The following is a 19,733-nucleotide window of genomic DNA, read 5'->3' as shown; positions in this document are numbered from 1 at the left end:
CTAGTTCTCCAGACGCCCTCACCCTCCCTGTGCTCTGCTCTTCAGCTCTAGTCAGCACGGCACAAGGGGAATACTAGGGCCTCGGAGAGCATGGGCGGCTTCAGGCTCAATCCCTCATACAGGCCCTTACAGGGCTAGGAAGGAAAGAGGCACGGGGAAAGCCAGGTATGGAGGGGACAGCAGACAGTGGGAGAGAAGAGACCTCAAGTGACCTTGTGCTATGTTGCAGAGTCCTCAAGGGCCCCTGAGGGTGCTGGCAGGATGTGCTGGCCACCCGAGTCTGACCTGTCCTTGAGAAGAGTAACAAGTTCTGATAGGATCCTCCCTTCTCTATGATCAGGGCTCCACTGCCTCCTGCAGAAGACAGGACAGGTTGGACTGCCTACCACTGGGGAAGGATCTAGAAGGGTCTTCATGAGCGTAAGCTGACTTTCCCAATCACCCTCTCAGCCAGCAGTGGCAGGCGCCTGTGGCTTTTCACACGATCACAGCCTAATACCAAGGCCGGACCCATCCACGGCCGTCTAGTATGGAATGGTGACTGGGATTCTCAATCTCAATCGTCACAGTTCCAGGAAAATGTGGGAGACTCGGGGGCCACATTTGGACAGATGTGTTCTAAAACAATGAAAGGGAAGACCAGCAAAGCCACGGGGGCCAAAGGAAAGTTAGGAATGGCGGTCTTGTGCTCGCTTCGGCAGCACATATACTAAAATAGGAATGGCAGTCTTGTCTAAAATGAAGACTGGAGGATGCTCCTTTATGGGGAGGGGATGTCTTCATATGGTGGCATTCTATGCTCTTGGCGGACATTTTTATTTCTCCCTGGCACAGGAGTCCTCAGCATCTAAAACAAGCAGAACACCGAGCTCCAAGGGGAAGTCCTGAGGGGGGGCTGGAAGATCAGCGTGCGTGGGAAGGGAGGAAGCAGGTGCTTTACTTACTGCCAACACAGTGGATACCGTTTTGGGGATCAGATGGGATACCTTCCATTGGGATCTTTACAACTGAGGGAGGAAGGAACTGGGGCTGGAGAAAAACAGTGGGAAAGCAGATAAACACCAAGACAACCACTCAGCTTCCTCATTGAGAGCAAGATGCACACATGCACAGTGTGCGAGCCACCATCCTCTTCCCACCCAGACCAAGTAACACTCGGGCCCACCGAGGCACCATGGCAGTTACCCACTGTCCTAGAGCCCAGGACACAGGAAGGAACCCAGCCAGGACTCTCTCTCCAAAGGGTATAATCTGCTGTGTAAACAGTCGCTGTGAGTGACTCACACTATAGCAGCATCGCCATAGTCACTTGTAAGATGGGTCTAAGTGACTCAAATCTCATTCTCTTACGAGTATATGTATCACAAATGCAGAGACGTTTATCCTCAGACCTGGAGTAACTCCTGACACAGGGGAGTTACTCAGATGTCTACTGAAGAAGCCAAAGAAAAAGCTTTTGTTTTTAAGAGGCACTTGGTGCGGGGCTGGAGAGGTGGCTCAGTGGTTAAGACCATTGACCGCTCTTCCAGAATTTCTGGGTTCCATTCCCAGCAACCACATGGCAATACACAACTGTCTGTAACTCCAGTTCCAGGTGATCTGACACCCTCACAAAGACACACACACATGCAGGCAAAACACCAATGCATATCAAATAATAACAACAAAAAAGACCCTTGGTGGAGGGCAGGGCTGGAGAGTGGCTCAGCAGCCAAGAACGCTGGCTGCTCGTGGCTGGAGTTTGGTTCCCAGCACCACACTGGGTGCCTCATAATCACCTGTAACTCCAGCCCCAGGGATCTGATGCTCCCTACTGGTCTCTACAGGCACCTGCACTCACAAGAACATAGCCACATACATACAGCCTGACACAGACACTGGCACACACACACACACACACACACACACACACACACACACACACACACAAATAAAAAAATAAATCTTAAAATAAAGTAGGACTCTTGAACTCTAACCCTCCCTCCTTCTCTACCTCCCCCTCCTCCCTTCTCTCCCTCCCTCCTTCCTTTTCTCCCTCCCTCCCTCCTCCCTTCTCTCCCTCCTTCCTTCTCTCCTTCTCTCCCTCCCTCCCTCCTTCCTTCTCTCCTCTCCCTCCTTCCCTCCTTCTTTCTCTCCCTTCTTCCCTCCCTCTTTCCCTCCTCCCCTCCCTCCCTCCCTCCTTCCCTCCCTCCCTCCCTCCCTCCCTCCCTTGCTCCCTCTATAGGCTGACCTCAAACTATGTGCTATAGGCCTGGGGATGCCCTTATATTTCTGATCCTCCTGTCTCAACCTCTAGTCCCAACACTCAACTTCAGCTAACAGGTATGCATGGCCATGCCTGACTTACAAGGTACTAGAAACAGAACCCAGAGCTTCACGCACGCTCCCTACCAACCAAGCCATCTCCACAGCCCCAGAACCCTTTCCTCCTGTGTTAAAGTTCATAAAGGCTCTCTCCTATAGGAGGACAGCAGTTAAGGAAAGGAGGTCACTGCTGTTAGAAGATTCGCCTGTGAACGGTTCTCATTTATAGAAGGTAGAAGGTGGTTATGGGTTCATCAAATGGGGAGACTAGGAAATTGGCCTGGCACCAGGAAAGGGAGTAATCAAAGTAGGAATGGTGTTCTTAATTCTCTTAGGCAGCTGTCTATATACCATCTTGGGAGGTTGTGTTCCGTTTGAGGAAGAGTTGTCATTTGGAGTGAGTGCTTGAATCAGAAAATCTTTTTTTAAAAATGATTTATTTGGGGTTGGGGATTTAGCTCAGTGGTAGAGCGCTTGCCTAGGAAGCGCAAGGCCCTGGGTTCGGTCCCCAGCTCCGAAAAAAAAGAACCAAAAAAAAAAAAAGATTTATTTATTTATTATACGTACACTGTAGCTGTCTTCAGACACACCAGATTCCATTACAGATGGTTGTGAGCCACCATGTGGTTGCTGGATTTGAACTCAGGACCTCTGGAAGAGCAGCCAGTGCTCTTAACCACTGAGCCATCTCTTCAGCCCGAATCAGAAAATCTTTCTGTCTGGTGTTTTGGTGTCTACTGTATGGTGTGGGCTGATACTTGGCTCGAGACTCCCTGAGTGTTTTAGGGTTGGGATGGTCACTCTCCCTTCAGTGAAGACATGTTTCCCCTACTTCTATCCCTGGTCCCATGTAGGTAGGCCCACACTAAGCTGTTACCAGGATGACACACCCGGAGTCCAGGCCTGTTGAGCTCCCCGTGTACTCTACCCAGACCTGCTCCTTTCTCTGGCAATTCTCCTTACAACTACCTTCCATGTTGGAGCCTTTTCTGCCCCCGGGACTTGCCTTGCTGTTGAAAATGGTCCTGAGAACCCACAGCAGTGCCATGGCCTGCTCCTAGGCAGGCAAGCTCACTAGCTCTGACCACCCTGAGGATATTTCCAGGGACAAATGGGATCTTGGCACCCAAGACCACCCACAAACCCGCCCCTCGCCCAGGCAGAACCAAGTTTCTCAGTCTCTGCCTTTTGCCTGTGGCTCACATCCCCACCTCCTTGTCCGTGTTCTCGTGGACCTCTTTCCTCCTCTTCTTCCTGTCTGATTCCTTTTTCTCCTTCTCTGGGAGGATATTGTCAATCCAGGCCAGGTCATGCTGGGAGAAAATCAAGTCCAGGAGCCTTCGAACAATGATTAGGCCCAGGATCTGGGGTGGGAAGAAGGGCAGAAAGGCTGAAGCTTTGTGGGAGCTCAGGGACAACTGTGAGCTTGGGTTTTTCTCTCCAGTTGGCTGAGTTCAGGAACCGTTTGTGTTCAGTGTCTTTGCAGATTTGTGTCCCCAAGACTAACTAGCCAGCAAGCTCTGAAGATCAAGGCATCTAGTTCTGGAGTTACGGGTCACAGCCACCATGTCCAGTATACATTTTTTTAAGTTCTTGAATTGAGCACGGTCTCTGCCCGACATGGTTCATTTCTTTTCAGTTGCATTTGTTTTACACGGTAAAAAAAATTACTATTTTATTCTGTTTCCAAGACCAACTTGAGGTTCACCACTGGGAGCTTTGTCTTTCTGCTTTGTTCAGCTTCCTCAAGCCTGCGCCACCCCTCCCCACCCTTCCCCAATCCCTCCCCACCCCCTCCCCATCCCCTCCCCATCCCATCCCCTAACCCCACCTGCCCATCAGGGGAGGTTGGCTGAGTTTTGCCCTGACCTCAGCATATGGGTTTTTATGCACTGTTTCTATGGCCCTGTTCTCTGCTCACTGCCACTGAGCCTGCTGGGAGGCAGTGCCCTGCCCAATCTGCCAAGCACCAAGGAGCCCACCACACCCTCCTCACCATGACCGGGAAGATGATAGCAGCCATGGTTGACTTAAGGATCCAGAGCAGGGCCAGGCAGAGGATCTGCACCAGGGTGAACAGGTGGATCCGGCGAAGGGGCACGTGGCGCAGGAAGGCATGGTCCGGCTGGTGCTTGGCTGGCATGAGGAAAAGCTTACAGCGGTCCCAGAACTGGCAAGAATAGAGCATAGACTCAACCAAGCGGTCAAACTCCAGGGCCAAAGGCCTACTGGGCTATGGGACTAGGGGAAGTGATGATCTGGTAGGGTCTTGGAGAGGGGACTTCTAGTCTGGCCTTATGATAGGTAAGTGCTATCTAGGCATGTAGAACATAGGGAAGGGGCCCTGAGCACTGGATGTAGGAAACAGCCTGCAGAAAGTGAGGAAAGGAACATGAACATGGTGCATATTTAAGGGAAAAGAAACCATCTTAGCAGCCCAGACTGTCTGGAGCCCTGGCCTCATGGTGAAGCAGAGCAAAACAAAATCTTTTCTTTTATAGAGCTTTTTTTTAAATAAATCATATAAATCTTTTCTTTTATATTCCCCATAGCTTTAGGGAATTAAGGAGAAAAAGTTCCTAAGAAAGATTGACCTGGCTTTCAAATTCTGGGCCTCAGTTTTTCCATCTGTAAAATGGGAATCTAGGGTCCTAATCACATAGATTATACAATCTCTGTAAAGTACGTAGTATCATCATTTTGGTGGCACGATAGAAGTAGCATCATTACCATTATTCTCTCATGGAATTGGGACAGCAAACCCTTAGAGCCTTGGTGGATCACAGCTAGACATAAAGTTCTGACTCTCGGTCACATTAGCCTGGGGAGGACACAACCTTACCTGGATGCCATTCAGGGAGGCCACACCCATGTAGAGGAAGACACCATAGAGCACTGGCATGGGGATGTACTGAAATGAGAGGAGAGGTTTGGGCTGGGGAGGGTCCTTGCTAGGTGGTGATGGACAGGGGTGTTAGCCAACCACAGAGAGTGCTGGAGAGCTGGACTTTGAAGCTCAGGGTCCAAGAGCAATGTGAAGCTGGAAGATGCGGGGTGGGGGTATGAGGATGGGACAACAGGCCTGCAGCTCAGTGACAGGCTGGCCTGCAGCTGCTTTCAGGACTGGCTGCTCTCCCGGCCACTCAGAATCTATCCAACGTGGGTTACTCCAGCAAGAGGGAAAGCCCACAGACTGAGCACTATTCAATCCCACCGGATGCCTTCCACTCCTGCCTCAGCCACAGAAGGGGCTGGGACCCCCCCACCCCGTGATCTGAATAGAAGTAAGTAACAGAAGGCATGCATGATAGGCAGCATTATACAGACTAAGGAGCACAGATCCCCAGCTTGCCACGGACAATCTAATGGGCACCCATCCCTGCAAACGAGAAGAACAGCTTGCTTTTTCAAAAGCAGAGCCATGTCATTTACTCTGTCCTACAACTATTATTCCAAATCTTCAAATGCCTTCTTTCTGCCACCGGGCTAGGCTGCATTTCTCTTCCTTTTTTTTTCCTTTATCTGTGCCTGTGCTTGCCGCTGAACCAAGGCTGGCCTGCCTTGCTCTTGGGTGGTCATGGGGTAAGCACAAAGTCTGAGACCAAGATGGGTTTCCTGACCTGCAGGTGCCATTTAAGAATGTGGAGTGAGACAGGGGCTGGAGGGGCTGCTCAGCGGTTAAGGCACCAGCGTCCACAATGAGCGGCTCACAGCCACCTGCAGCACCGGCTCCAGGGCACCTCATGCCCTCTTCTGGCCTCCACAGGCACCTGTATTCTCATGCGCACAGCCACACACAGACACACAGACACATAGTTTTAAAAAGTAAATCTTTAAAAGAAAGACTATTAAGACATCCATGTAAGCAAATGATCTCTTTTAAGTTAGATTGCTCAACACTTAAGCACTAAGACTTGGACCTAGATGTTGTAAGCTTCAGTCCCAAAGCCTTCGAGCTGAGAGTTAAAAAGGAATTTAGATAAGCCCTTGCACCTTCCTGCTAGCACGTGGCTTGTGAAAAATGTCCTACTTATAAAACGACACAAAAAGTCACTGAGTTAACACCGTGCAAATTGCACTCAAAGTTTAGGAGTGATTGAAAGGAAGCCTTAAATAAAATGTAATAATATGCTGGCATCTTTGTAATCCCGGCACTTGAGAGGTCGAGACAGGAGGATTGTGAAAAGTTTGAGACCAGCCTGGTCTGCATCTCAACTTCCAGGCCACTCAGGGTCACATAGTGAGACACTGTCTATAAGAATAAAAGAACAAGTGTCATGTGCTGGAGACATGGCTTAGCGATTGAGCGCTTGCTGCTCTCCCAGAGGACCTGAGTTCTGCTCTGAACACTCACAGTGGCTGGCTCACAACTGCCTATAACTCCAGCTCCAGGGTAATCTAATGCCCTCCTCTGGCTTCTGACGGTGCCCAAACAAACGAGACAGACACTCACACAGACATACATGTAAATAAAAATAAAACAAGTATTTAAAATACTAATCGAGGACCAGGCGAGGTGGTGCACGCCTTTAGTCCCAGTACTTGGAAGGCAGAGGCAGGTGAGTTTGAGATCAAATCTACAAATCAAGTACAAACCCTGTCTCCAAAAAACAAAACAAAATCAGGATAAAGAAAACAAAGAGAGTAGAGGCATGCACCCTAATTAGATATCAAACTGCCTGGTTTATGTGGTGCTTGGGATACAATGAGACTGGAACCAAGGGCTCCTGCATGCTCGGTAAGCACTCTAACAAGAGTCTGCGTGTGTTGGGCAAACACTCTTCCAGCTGAGCTACAGCCTACGATATTGAAGACACAGCACCAGTTGGGGATTTAGCTCAGTGGTAGAGCGCTTGCCTAGGAAGTGCAAGGCCCTGGGTTCGGTCCCCAGCTCCGGAAGACACAGCACCAGAGCCCTGGGAAGTTCTTGATACTCCCACCCTCAGGACTTACAATTCCTTACAGTTGGACTGTGTGGCTGGGCATGTCCCCATGTACCACACTTCTGCCTCCTGGGATAGAACTTTCTCATGCCCTGGCTTTGCAGCTCTTGTGAGAGATGGGGCTGTTCAGCACTGGCTGGAAAGAGCTTAACTCATACGTTTGAAATCCTATCCTTACCTTTTTTTATTTTAATTTTTATGTGGGTGTGTGAGAGTGTATGCCAGGTACATGTGGGGCCCTCAGAGGCCAGAAGAGGCAGGAAGGATTTCTTAGAATAGACGTTATGGTTATGAGATGCCTGGTTTGAAAGCTAGGATCCAAATTCAAGCCCTTGGAAAGAGCAGCAAGATCTCTTAACTACTCTCTCTCCATCTCTCCTGCCCCCAAAGCCTTTATTTATAGGAAGGTGGGTCCCTTGAGATGCTCAAACCAGAAATCCTACAGTTTATGATCCTGACTCCCCATTGGGGATCTGACCCAGTTTCCCACTGGTGCCGGGTAAGCACTGTGCCACCGAACTCCGCTCCAACACACTTCTATTATTTTTTTATACTGCTCTAGGTCTGCTGCCCTCGACTAAGAACACAGACAACGTTAGCACAAGATCAGATGTATGATTGTAAAAGACTGGCCACTACACCCAGGATGTTAATAAATGTGACCATAAAAGAATTGATCACATTGTAAATGGAACAAAAGGATGGAGACTATAGTAGAATTTTCTAGCTGCTCTCTGGTCAATTCAACACACAGAAAAAAGTGGGTTGGAATGGCTGCATTGCTGAACACGCCCCACAGCTGGCCTCTAGTCTGACATTGACAAGAGGAGATGGGAGCCACTGTCTGCAAAGTGTAGGGAGGAACCTTGGATCGCTAAATCCCATTTCTTTTAGATTAGTGGCCTTTGACACAAACACTTGTCAAACAGTATTAGGACTGACACATGATGGTTTTTTGGAAACCTTTTCACAATGAATACTCCTTGCACATTTAAAATGCACCTTGGAGCCAAGGAGACGCTCAGTAAGTAAAGTCTCCTGTTACTGAGCCTGACAATTGGAATTCAATACCTGGGACACGCAAGGCGGCAAGAAAGTACCGATTCCTGTAAGTTGTAACACCACACACACACACACACACACACACACACACACACACACACACACACGCGCGCACACACACGCACATGTATAAAAATGTAAAAACTGAAAGTGATCCTTGGTCCGGAGCTACAGCCTGGTGGCAGAGAACGGTCTAGCATTCATGAGACCTTGAGTTCCATCCCTGAGACCATAAAAGTGGTTCTAGATTTGCCTGTGATTGCACCAGGGCCTTGCCTGTGCTTAGTGAGCATTGTGCAGCCGCTGACCCCAAGCCTTGAATGTGTTAGGCAGTCTTTACTGCTCTGCTCCCCAAGTCTTCACTGTACTGTTTATCTGGAGCCTAGGCCAGTCTAGAACTCGTTCTGTAGCACAAGCTGTCCTTGAATTTGTGACTCTTTGCTTCATTTTCCCAGGTTACAGGCCTAGGCTATCAAACCTGACTCTCAATTACTTTACTTGTACTCACTCAATCAACTTTAAGAGCACAGTATGCTCATTTTAAACAAGATTTATCTTCATTTTGTGCCTATGAGTGGTTTTGGTGGCATATATGCATGTGCCTAACATGTGTGCCCGGTGCCCGCTGAGGACAGAAGAGGGTGTCAGACCCTCTGAAACGAGTTGCAGATGGTTGTGAGCTGCCCTGAGGGTGCTGGGAACCAAACCCAGGTTCTCTGCAAAAGCTACCAGTGTTCTTAACCACTGAGGCATCTCTCCGGCCTCTAATCATTTTTACATTTATTGATTGACTGATTGTGAGTGTATTCACGCGTGCAGGTCACTGAGCACACACTGAGCAGGTCAGACGACAGCCTTCAGGAGTTGGCTCTCTCCTGACATCATATGGTCCAGGGGATGAAACTCCGATTGGCAGCCTCAGCAACAGGTAGGTATCTTTCTTTACTCGGTGAACTATCTCATGGGCCTGCAAACAGCCACTTTCAAATGAACGGGAAATACCTGCCCATCTGTGGTCTGATCCGTACACAATGGAGACCTTCCTCTGAAGGGCCCAGCTGCACACCTACTACTCAGATGTGTCCAGCATCTCTTCTTAAGCCAGAAACACTTGTCAGAGAGAACAAATCAGGTGCATTTGGCTGTTCACTCTGTTCTTTGCAAGGTTACCTCAAAGGTGGGAGAAGGGAATGGCACAAAATTGGACTGAGTTTAATATGAAAGGAAAGTCCTGGGCTGCAGAGAGGGCTCCACTAGTAAAGTGCTTGATGCACAAACAAGGTCCTGCGTTGAACCCTCAGGAGCCGAGTGAAAAGGCCAGGTGTGGAGGCACATGGCTGCTATCCCAGCACTGTGAAGGTAGAGGTGAAAGGATCCCTTTAGCTCACTGGCCAGCCTAGTCAAGTTTGTGAGCTCCTGGTTCAGTGAGACCCTGTCTCAAAAAAAGAAGGTAGAGAAGTCAGTGGGATGACTCAGGGGTTAAGAACATGTATTGCTGGGCTGGAGAGATGGCTCAGTGGTTAAGAGCACTGACTGCTCTTCCAGAGGTCCTGAGTTCAAATCCAGTAACCATATGGTGGCTCACAACCATCTATAATTAGATCGGATGCCCTCTTCTGGTGTGTCTGAAGACAGCTTATATATATATATATATATATATATATATATATATATATATATATATAAAATAAATCTTTAAAGAACACAGACTGCTTTTGTGGAGAACCTGGGTTCAGTTCTCAGCACCCATGTTGAGTGGCTCACAATCTCCTGAAACTCCAGGAGAATCTATCACCTCAAACACACAGACACACAGACACACACACACACACACACACACACACACACACGCACACGCACACACGTACACACAAACATACACACACACACATGCACACGCACACACACATACAGATGCACATACACATATACATGAAGGAAAGTCTTAGTGGGTATTGGTTGAAAGACAGGACCATGAATAGGTGAGGATGTGGTAGAGAAGAGAGTAGTGAGTGAGACCTGTCAGAACTACTCCATTCCTGACTGGTAAGTGACTTTTTTTTTTTTTTTGGTTCTTTTTTTTTTTTTTTTTTTTTTTTTTTCCGGAGCTGGGGACTGAACCCAGGGTCTTGCGCTTCTTAGGCAAGCGCTCTACCGCTGAGCTGAATCCCCAACCGTGACTTTTTTTTTTTAAAGGACACAGCCTTGAATGCACCCCTGCTACTGTATCCTCTGGCTATCGGAATGGGAGCAAAAGGAGTTTCAAGCTTTGGGAAAAAGTCACTCATGTGCCCAAGATACAAAAGACAGAGAAGTGGAGACAATGCCTGCAGATCTTGGGGGGTTTACATTCAGGAAATGGGCAAAGCAAAAAGATCTGGAGTGAACCCTAAACACAGCAGTGTGGTCTGGCCCAGCTCTCGGGGTCCTTGCTAAGCAGGCCAGAACACTGCAGAACTCCCTGGAAAAGAATGTCCTGCAGAAAGGTGGCAGTGGCTCCTGGAGGGGGTGGGACAGAACAGACATGATAGCAGTATTGATAACAGACCGTGTGACGTCACAGAAAGCGGTGAATGACAGACACCGCCTTGGCCCGCTCACATTGCCTTTCTTTCTTTCTTTTTTTTTTTTTTTTTTTTTTTTGGTTCTTTTTTTCGGAGCTGGGGACCAAACTCAGGGCCTTGCGCTTCCTAGGTAAGCACTTTACCACTGAGCTAAATCCCCAGCCCCTCACATTGCCTTTCTTATAGCCTATAGGCTGGTGGCGCCTGGACTTTGGGGGTGATGGGGCAGAGCCTCACCTTCAGGATAGGAGCCAGGAAGACGGAGATGCCTGTCAGAATGAAGACCATGACTCCAGTAACTCTCTGCTCCCTGGCGGAAACGAACACACAGTCAGGTGTGACCTGGAATACTCTGACCCTTCCCAGCCCGTTCAGCCCTTCTGTTGAATTGAAGCTTATTCTGCCCAATGCTATGGACCTAGGAGGTTCCTTAGTTCAAGGTCCATATGGCCTGGTTAGGAAAGGCGGGGAGAGTGTGACCAGCCCAGAGTATTGTGAGGAGTGCCAGGGAGGTTGCTCAGTGTCTGACAGCTGGGTGCTTGAGCTATGTGGACTTAGGCTGACTCTTGGCTCTGCTCCACACGTGTGGACAATATCAGGCAATGCCGTGGGCAGCCTGAGCCGGGTACACAGGATAACAACACTGCTATTGGGATGTCGTAAAGTGCTTAGCGCCCTGCTTTGGTGATGAGCTCCTACCCCTGGGACTCACAGTAGATGAAGACCTGGGAAGGTGCCCTGACTGTTGGCAGAGGAGGCAGCAGGGGCAGGGGGAGCGAGGAGGTTTTCCTTCACTGTCAGGCCCTGATATAACCCAGATTGCAGCTATAGGCTCTGGGCAGATTGCTTAGGTCTAAGGAATGGACTAGGAAAGGACCCCACCCTGGCCAGTCTTGAGCACTTCAACCAGGCAAAGGGGTCTCCCTCAAGGCATGCCGGGTGGTCCATGTGTCCCAAGGACATAGGAGATTCCCAGGGCAGCCACTTTGGAGAACATTGGTGTCGGGCCTGGACCTTGGGGACCCAAAGGGGCAGGGGATGTGCTTTCCTGCATGAACCAGCATGGGGCCTGACATGGGCAGGAGTGGAGAGGCAAAGAGAGAAACAAAAGTAACAAGCCAGGGCTATGGGCTGGAATCCTGGTTGGGTCCAGAAAGGCTCTAAGGTGACTAAGTGGGATATGAACCCATAGAGAGTCCTCCAGAGGGTCTTGAGGAAAGACAAACCAAGGGCAAGAAGAGGTCCTACCGTGGGTGAGAGTCTAGAGCAGTGGTCCTTGGGTCGAGACCCCTTTGGGGGTCGCATATCAAATATTTGCATTACGATTCGTAACAGTAGCAAGATCACAATTATGAAGTATCAATGAGATAATTTTACAGTTGGGGGTCACCACAAAATGAGGAACTGTATTAAAGGGTTGCAGCACTGGGAAGGTTGAGAAGCGCTGTTCTAGAGAAAAAGAAAGAGTGTGCGCGTGTGTGTGTGCGCGCACAGGCGCGCACACACTCGCACGAGTGTTACTACTAGAAACTACTAAGAAAAACATATGTGGGAATTGATAGAATTGAATTTTCATCTCTTTTGCTTCAGAATCTTCCTCCTATGGCTGTGGTTTCAGAGGTTGTAGAGAAAGCCTTTCTTACTCAAATACCATGAGGAAAAAATCCCTTCCCTTAATATGTCCACTCCTGTTCAGGTGACCCCCCGGGATGCCTTGCTTCCTCCTACCTGACCCCCAGGAACTGGGGCTGTTCCCCTGGGGCACTGGTCTCCGTCTCCATCTTGAGGCTGTCGATGTGAGCGATGGAGATGACCGTGGCAGCCACATACCAGGGGAGCCCCATGAAGGAGCACAGGGCCATGAGGATGCCCACCCAGAACAGGTCCAGATGGTAGCCGGCGGCCTTCTGTAGGACAGTGGGACAGGTGAAATTCTGAGAACCTGATCTTTCCCAAAGCAACCATTTTGTGGAGCATGGCTCCCCCTGCCTTCCTGTGTGTATTCTGAAGGGGCTGCCCCATTAAGACACTCAGTGGGGCAGACATTCAGGACTTACAAAGTGTTTGGGTCTCACTATCCCCAATGGTGGCTTTAGATGCCACCTTGTCTAAAAATCTTGAGCCTGGGTGTGGAAAGAAGGGATGCTCAGGCTTCGGAAGGCCCTAGGTTTGGTCTCTGGTCAGAAGAGCTCATCCCCAGTGGCCATAGCCACAGTTTGGTTCAGTCTAGGTGGGGCAGGGAGTGGTGATTTGAGTTTCTGCAAGGCAGCTCCCCTCAGACTCAAAGTCAGGGAGGGAGCTGCAGGAAGCAGGGGGCTGAGGAAATTCCTGTCTCCTAACTGTAGGTCTAAACTCAGCAGCATGTGTGAGGTACCTAAGTTTCATTATCAGGAGGTACACTCCAGAGAGAGAAGTTTTGAGGGGTACAGGGACCTTGTGCCCAGGACCCAGCCTGCACTTGCTTGTACCTGGTTCTCAGACCAAGCCATCTTGATCCTGTCAAGAACAACTCTCCCTAAAGGCACCAAATGGGGACTAATTTTCTCAAACTATAGAAGGAGAAACATTCCTCCTCCACTCCCCCAACTCTGCTCCTGACTCAGCCTTACCCTCAGCTTGTTCTCCTTCCTGTTGACAATGACAGCAGTGATCTGCTGGTCCATGAAGATCAGGATGGTCACCAGCAGGGCCGGCAGGATGCTGGCAGGGTACACCCACCAAGGATTCTTCCCAAAGGGGGCAACGAACCAGCCTCGGTCAGGCCTTGTGGGCTGAGTAGAGCAAGTGGAGAGGCCTGTTCCTCTTTCCCTTGTCCAGATACTCGCCCACACCCCCACCTTCCCACTCTCCTTCCCCTTCTGGAGGCACTTCTCAACTACAACATTTTCCCCTAAAGATGCTAAGTGCTTGCAACTTTAAAGAGTCAGAGGCAGACAGGGAAGGAGCACAGACCCAATGGGGCTAGAGAACTAAACAGAACCTGACAGGCTGCACCTCCCTGGAAATGCAGGTGAAGCTCAGAGGGCAGATAGCAGGGCTTACACGGCCACTCACCACAGTAAGACAAAAGGCCAAAGAGGCCTGACAGAATAAATCACTGGATAAGCCCAGGGCTGCCTCTGCAGAGCCTATTGCCTAAGGAGCTCTGAGAGCTGTGGGTGAAAGCCAGAATAAAGAACCACTTGTATAGAGGTGGACATTTAAAGAGGAAGGTGTGTGTGTGTGTGTGTGTGTGTGTGTGTGTGTGTGTATGTTATATATGTGTGTGTATGTGCGTGCATGTGTATATATGTTTGCATGTGTATATATGTACATGTGTATATATGTGTATGTGTATATATGTGTGTGTATGTGTATATATGTGTGTGCATATGTGTATATATGTGTGTTGTGTATATATGTATGTGTATGCGTGCGTGTGTGTGTGTATATGTGTGTGTATATATGTGTGTATGAGTATGTGTATATGTGTGTATGTGTATATATGTGTGTGGTGTATATATGTATGTGTATGCGTGCATGCGTGCATGCGTGCATGTGTGTGTGTGTGTGTGTGTGTGTGTGTGTGTTTAGTGTGCACATGGTCCTGCAGCTGTCCCCTGGCTTCCAGGAACCAGAGCGCTTGTTCTAAGGCTAACACTACCTCAAAGGCAGGACCTAGACTCAGATCCCCTACTTTGGTTGGTAGTTGGTGTGTCTGGGAGGGCTTGAGGTTAGCTATAAGCAAATCATCACTTCTGGATGAATTATTTCTTTTCTTTTCTTTAAATATATATTTTGAAGCCAGGCATAGTGGCACACACCTTTGGTCCCACCACCCGGGAGGCAGAGGCAAGTGGTTCTCTGAGTGTGAGGCCAGCCTGGTCTACAGAGTGAATTTCAGGATAGCCAGTGCTATAGAGAAACCTGGTACATGTGTGGTGATCAGAGAGCAACCTGGAGAGGAGATTCTCTCTTTTACCAGGTGTGTCCCAGGGTTTGAACTCAGGTTCTCAGCCTTGGCAGCAAGCACCTTCCCCCATAGAGGCCTCTCATCCAATTAAAAATGAGCAAGTTTTGAATCATAGACCTCAACTTCAAGCACGCCTAGCATCAAGTGGAGAACTCATTAAAGGCTCCTCCTCAGTGTTTCCAATTCCAGAGGTCTAGGATAGGACTGAGAATCTATTAGAATCTGGCTTTTGGTTTTTGTTACTGTTAGTGGTGATGATGTTTTTTCCCCCAAGAAAAAAGATTTATTTTTTTCCTTCTTTAGAATTTCCCCTAAAAATCTTTTTTTAAAAATTCATCTTTCATATATTCTATCCAGACTAGTTCCCCTTTTTCTTTTTTTCTTTTCTTCCTCTTCCTCTTCCTCCTCCTCTTCCTTTTCTTCCTCTTCTTCATGAAACAGGGTCTCACTATATATAGCCCTGTCTGTCCTAGAACTCACTATGTAAATCACATTGACCTCAGACTCACAAAGATTCATCCCCATTTGTCTCCAGAGTGCCACCAGCCACCATGCCTGGCAGAGAATCTGCAGTTTCAAGTTTCCTCCTACATAACCCCCAGGAAGTGGGGCTGCTCCCCCAGGGCACTGGTCCCTGTCTCCATCTTGAGGCTGTCAGTTTGTGTGATGGAGATGACTATGGCAGCCACATACCAGGGGAGCCTGGTGAAGGAGCACAGGGCCATGAGGATGCCCACCCAGAACAATATGACACTTGTACAGTGCTACACTTAGGGGACAACCATTCTAAGAGTCACCTGGAACAGCTGGCCCTCAGTTGGCCAAACTGGCAGGTGAGGGAAATTAGAAAGCCTCTAATAGAACCCAGAGGCTTCAGCTGACTGGAGAGAAGGTTCCAGAACCTTTCCCACTCTGAGGGCACAGAGCCATAGATTAAGGTGCACATGCCCCCACCCACCGCTCAAATGACCACCTGTGGGCAGAAACACAAAAGGCAGTACACAGGGTTCCTGGTTGAGAGAGGAAGTTTGACGAGTATAAAGAAGAAGTTTTCAGGTAGGAGGCAGGCAGAGGGAAATGGCAGCCCAGGGTAGGGTCAAGGGGCAAACCTTGATGACATTAGGCACGTGCAGCTTGGGGGTTTGCAGGCCAAAACAGGCATCGATTCCACAGAACAGCAGGATGGAGAAAACAATGGAGAAGTCAGCCACCAGGGTTCGGACCTGCGAAGAAGACAGCAGGAAATGAGTGTGGCTCCTGGCTAGCCAGAAGGCTTAGTCCTGAGGTGGCAGGGAAGACAATGGTTAGGGGTTGGGACCAGATGTCAGCAGGCCTGGGCTCACACCGTAAATCATCAACCTGGAGTATGTCACCATCTCTCCAAGCCTCAGTTTCCTCTTCGGAGTGATGTAGATAATAGTAGCACCCACCTTGAGGGCACAAGATGGCAGGTTAGAGAACTTGGGATCCTTCGCCAGAATGGCAGCTCTTGAAGTCATGCTCTAATCGAAATGACTGGACCTGGCCATGAATTGAGCTCAGAAGAAACTTAGGTCCTCTAAACACACTGGCAGACGGCCGTACCCCACCTGGGCTGAGAGGGGGTGCCCTCCATTTCATGGGGACCCTTACCTACTCTCCGACCTTCGATCTGCTAAGAGTCTCTTCTCTCTGTTATCCAGAGGCTGCTCTACGTCAGGATCTGGACATCCCTTTCCTCCCTTTTGGAACCTGTGTCCCCCTCTGTCCATTAGTCATCTTTTTGTCTTTTCAGAGAAAGTGGTCAGGGTCAGGACGAAGCAATGGGTCATGTCCACATCTGGGCTAACACCTGTTCTCTGTGTGGAAAGGAATCATTGGGGAAGCTCTGTCATCGGCTTAGCATGGTCACACTATTAATTCCTCTGAGTTAAACCACCTCCCACCTGCCCAGGTGCCCCTGAAGGAGTTCAAGCCCGATACTAGACAAATGAACATTTCAAGTACCTCTAGGGGAGAACAAGGAAGGATAAAGAGACACGCAGACATCCCCGGTTCCGGAAAGGTGATGGAGCACCCGAGCAGAGGGAAGGCACTGAGCTTTCTGGGTGACTGACTGCTCCCTCACCCCCTCTCTCCATCACCATTGGCTGGAGGTGAGCCAGAAGGCAGGCAGCAGGGGGAGGGGTTCTGGGGTTGAACCCAGTTTGCTGAGCCATCTAGCTGGCCTTCATGGTCTGCATTACCAAGTGAATATTAACAGCCATGGATGAGGGCTTAGGTTTACTTACATCTCGCCTGCTCTTCCCTCAGTCCAAATCCTGGGGCGTTAATTCTAAGTCCCCTCCAGGAACTGCCTCTGCTGTTTGTTACATCACTGCTCCCAGGCCTTTACTTACCACACAGCAGAGGGTGCTGCTGCCCTGCCCCCACACCTCTCTCCTCCGTGCCCCTTCCTCCTGTGACAACTCCACTTTCATCTCTACTAGTGACTGAATTCTTTTGAAAAAAATGTATTTTATTTTTTAATTATGTGAGTGCATGGGGGTGAAGTGGGGTTGTGCATGCGAGTGCCCTGCTCACAGAGGCCAGAGGAGTGGGTGCGAGCCCCTGGAGCTGGAGTTACAGGCTGTTCTGCGCTGCTTGATGTGTGTACTGGGAATTGAACTCAGGTCCTCTGCAAGAGTAATACATGATCTAGCCAAGTCTTAGACACATACATATACATACATACACATTACATATAACATATATATTATATATAAAGTTATTATCTACATAACTCTGCCTGTCCTAGAACTCAGAGCTCAGGTAGATCAGGCTGTCCACATATAGAGCTACCTGCCAGTGCCTCCTGAGTGCTGGGACTAAGGCTGTGTGCTACCACGCCTGGCTCCATTTTGATTACAAAAGGTTAAATATATAAACATTGGTCACAGCACAATCAAGATGCTGGGCAGATGTATACTTAGTTTCTTATAATCGCGGTATCCAAATAAAAGAATTATTAAGTTAAATAATATGAATTTGACATTTTGCCAGAGAGAGGTGGTTTCACGTGGCCTAACCTAATACAAAGATGGGGAGAACACCTTAAAACGTACTTTCTTCTGACTTAAGAAATAAAAATTCTCCTGGGCATGGTGGCACCGAGCTTTAATCCCAGCACTCAGAGGCAGGTGGATCTCTGTGAGTTCAAGTACAGCCTGGTTACATGGTGAGTTCCAGGACAGCCAGGGTTACACACACACACACACACACACACACACACACACACACACACCCAGAGAGAGAGAGAGAGAGAGAGAGAGGGAGAGAGAGAGAGAGAGAGAGAGAGAGAGAGAGAGGGAGAGAGAGAGAGAGAGAGGGAGAGAGAGAGAGAGAGAGGGAGAGAGAGAGAGAGAGAGAGAGAGAGAGAGGGAGAGAGAGAGAGAGGGAGAGAGAGAGAGGTTCCTCCGTCTTGTTGTTATCTTTCCCTCACACCCAATGGTTTCCCTGACTCTGCTCCCTATAGAAAACTACTGACGGGGCTGGAGAGATGTCTCAGCCGTTAAGGGCACTGACTGCTCTTCCTGAGGTCCTGAGTTCAAATCCCAGCAACCACATGGTGCCTCACAGCCATCTGTAATGGGACCCGATGCCCTCTTCTGGTGTGTGTGAAGAGAGTGACGGTGTACTCACATACATTAAAATAAACGAAATTAAAAAACAAACCAAAGGGGGCTGGGGATTTAGCTCAGTGGTAGAGCGCTTACCTCGGAAGCGCAAGGCCCTGGGTTCGGTCCCCAGCTCCGAAAAAAAGAAAAAAAAAAAAACCAAAGAAACCAAAACAAACACAGACCAAACCTAAAAAACAAAACAAAACAAAACACTACTGACAGATGTATCTCTCTCAACGAAGTACGGGTTGTTCTGTGCAGTTAAACGTTGTAACTAAATGGCAGGGCATTGTTGCTCATCTGAGGCTTGCTTTGCTTGCTCAACATCATGTCCCTGACGTTTTTCCTGCTAGAGAAAGCTGCGGGCTGTGTATATTAAGTAAATTTAATGGTTCCATCATTGTTTGCATTTATTTATTTAAAGTTTTTATTTTACCTGCATGGATGTTTGGCTTGCATATGGATGAGTGCACCACACGTGTTCCTGGAGCCCAAGGGACCGTAGGGGTCGCTGGATTCCCTAGGGCTGAAGCTGTGAGCCACCATGTGGGTGCTGAGAACCAAGCCCAGGTCCTCTGAAAGAGCAGCTCTTTTTTTTTTTTATAAGATTTATTCATTTATTACATATAAGTACACTGTAGTTGTCTTCAGACACACCAGAAGAGGGCACTGGATCTCTTTACAGATGGTTGTGAGCCACCATGTGGTTGCTGGGAATTGAACTCATGACCTCTGGAAGAGCAGTTGGGGCTCTTAACCGCTGAGCCATCTCTCCAGCCCGAAAGAGCAGCTCTTAACCACTGCACCATCACCCCAGACTCTATTCATTTACTGTACTGTAAATTGATTCAGATTAGCCAGTGTGGTCCTCCTACTTTGAAACGCTGATGCAGGAGAATTCCCATGAGTCTGAGGCTACTGAGATCTTAGGCTAAATGAGACCCCGTTTCAAAAAAACTTTCGTTACTTGTTTTCTTTCCTCTTAGAGTCAATGCTCCCCTGACAAGGTTTGTCCATGTGTGAGCTTTCTTTGGAGTGCACACCAGGGTGTGGACGTGTGGACGTGTGGACATGATGGTCTGAAGATGTCATCGTCGTCGTCAGCCTCATCTCAGGGAGCACAGCATCCTGTACCACTTGGTTGACTCCTGACCAGCACCTTTCATCTCCACTACCTGGTGTTCAACTCTAGGTTCACCAGCCTCATGAATACCAGTCAGCATAGCCGTGTGTGTGTGTTTGTGTGTGTGTGTGTGTGTGTGTGTGTGTG

General features: G+C 48.9%; 1 protein-coding gene across 14 annotated transcripts in view; it reads right to left on the bottom strand.

The window, feature by feature from the left end:
• Positions 1-19,733, bottom strand: part of Slc4a5 (solute carrier family 4 member 5) — a 100,453-nt gene that overhangs the window by 4,671 nt on the left and 76,049 nt on the right. For 5 of the 14 annotated variants that reach the window (XM_087656673.1, XM_087656675.1, NM_212512.2 and 2 more), the window contains 8 exon segments: positions 15,935-16,048; positions 13,483-13,644; positions 12,602-12,780; positions 11,111-11,183; positions 5,147-5,215; positions 4,301-4,474; positions 3,516-3,668; positions 945-1,029 (listed from right to left, as the gene is read on the bottom strand). In XM_087656673.1, coding sequence (XP_087512799.1) covers positions 945-1,029; positions 3,516-3,668; positions 4,301-4,474; positions 5,147-5,215; positions 11,111-11,183; positions 12,602-12,780; positions 13,483-13,644; positions 15,935-16,048 — 1,009 coding nt within the window. 14 annotated transcript variants of the gene reach the window in all.

The sequence above is a fragment of the Rattus norvegicus genome, chromosome 4 (genome assembly GCF_021556685.1).
Source record: "Rattus norvegicus strain SHRSP/BbbUtx chromosome 4, alternate assembly SHRSP_T2T, whole genome shotgun sequence".
Classification (NCBI taxonomy): domain Eukaryota; kingdom Metazoa; phylum Chordata; class Mammalia; order Rodentia; family Muridae; genus Rattus; species Rattus norvegicus.
Note: the sequence above shows the minus strand (reverse complement) of the source record. Positions and strands in the feature narration are given on the sequence as shown.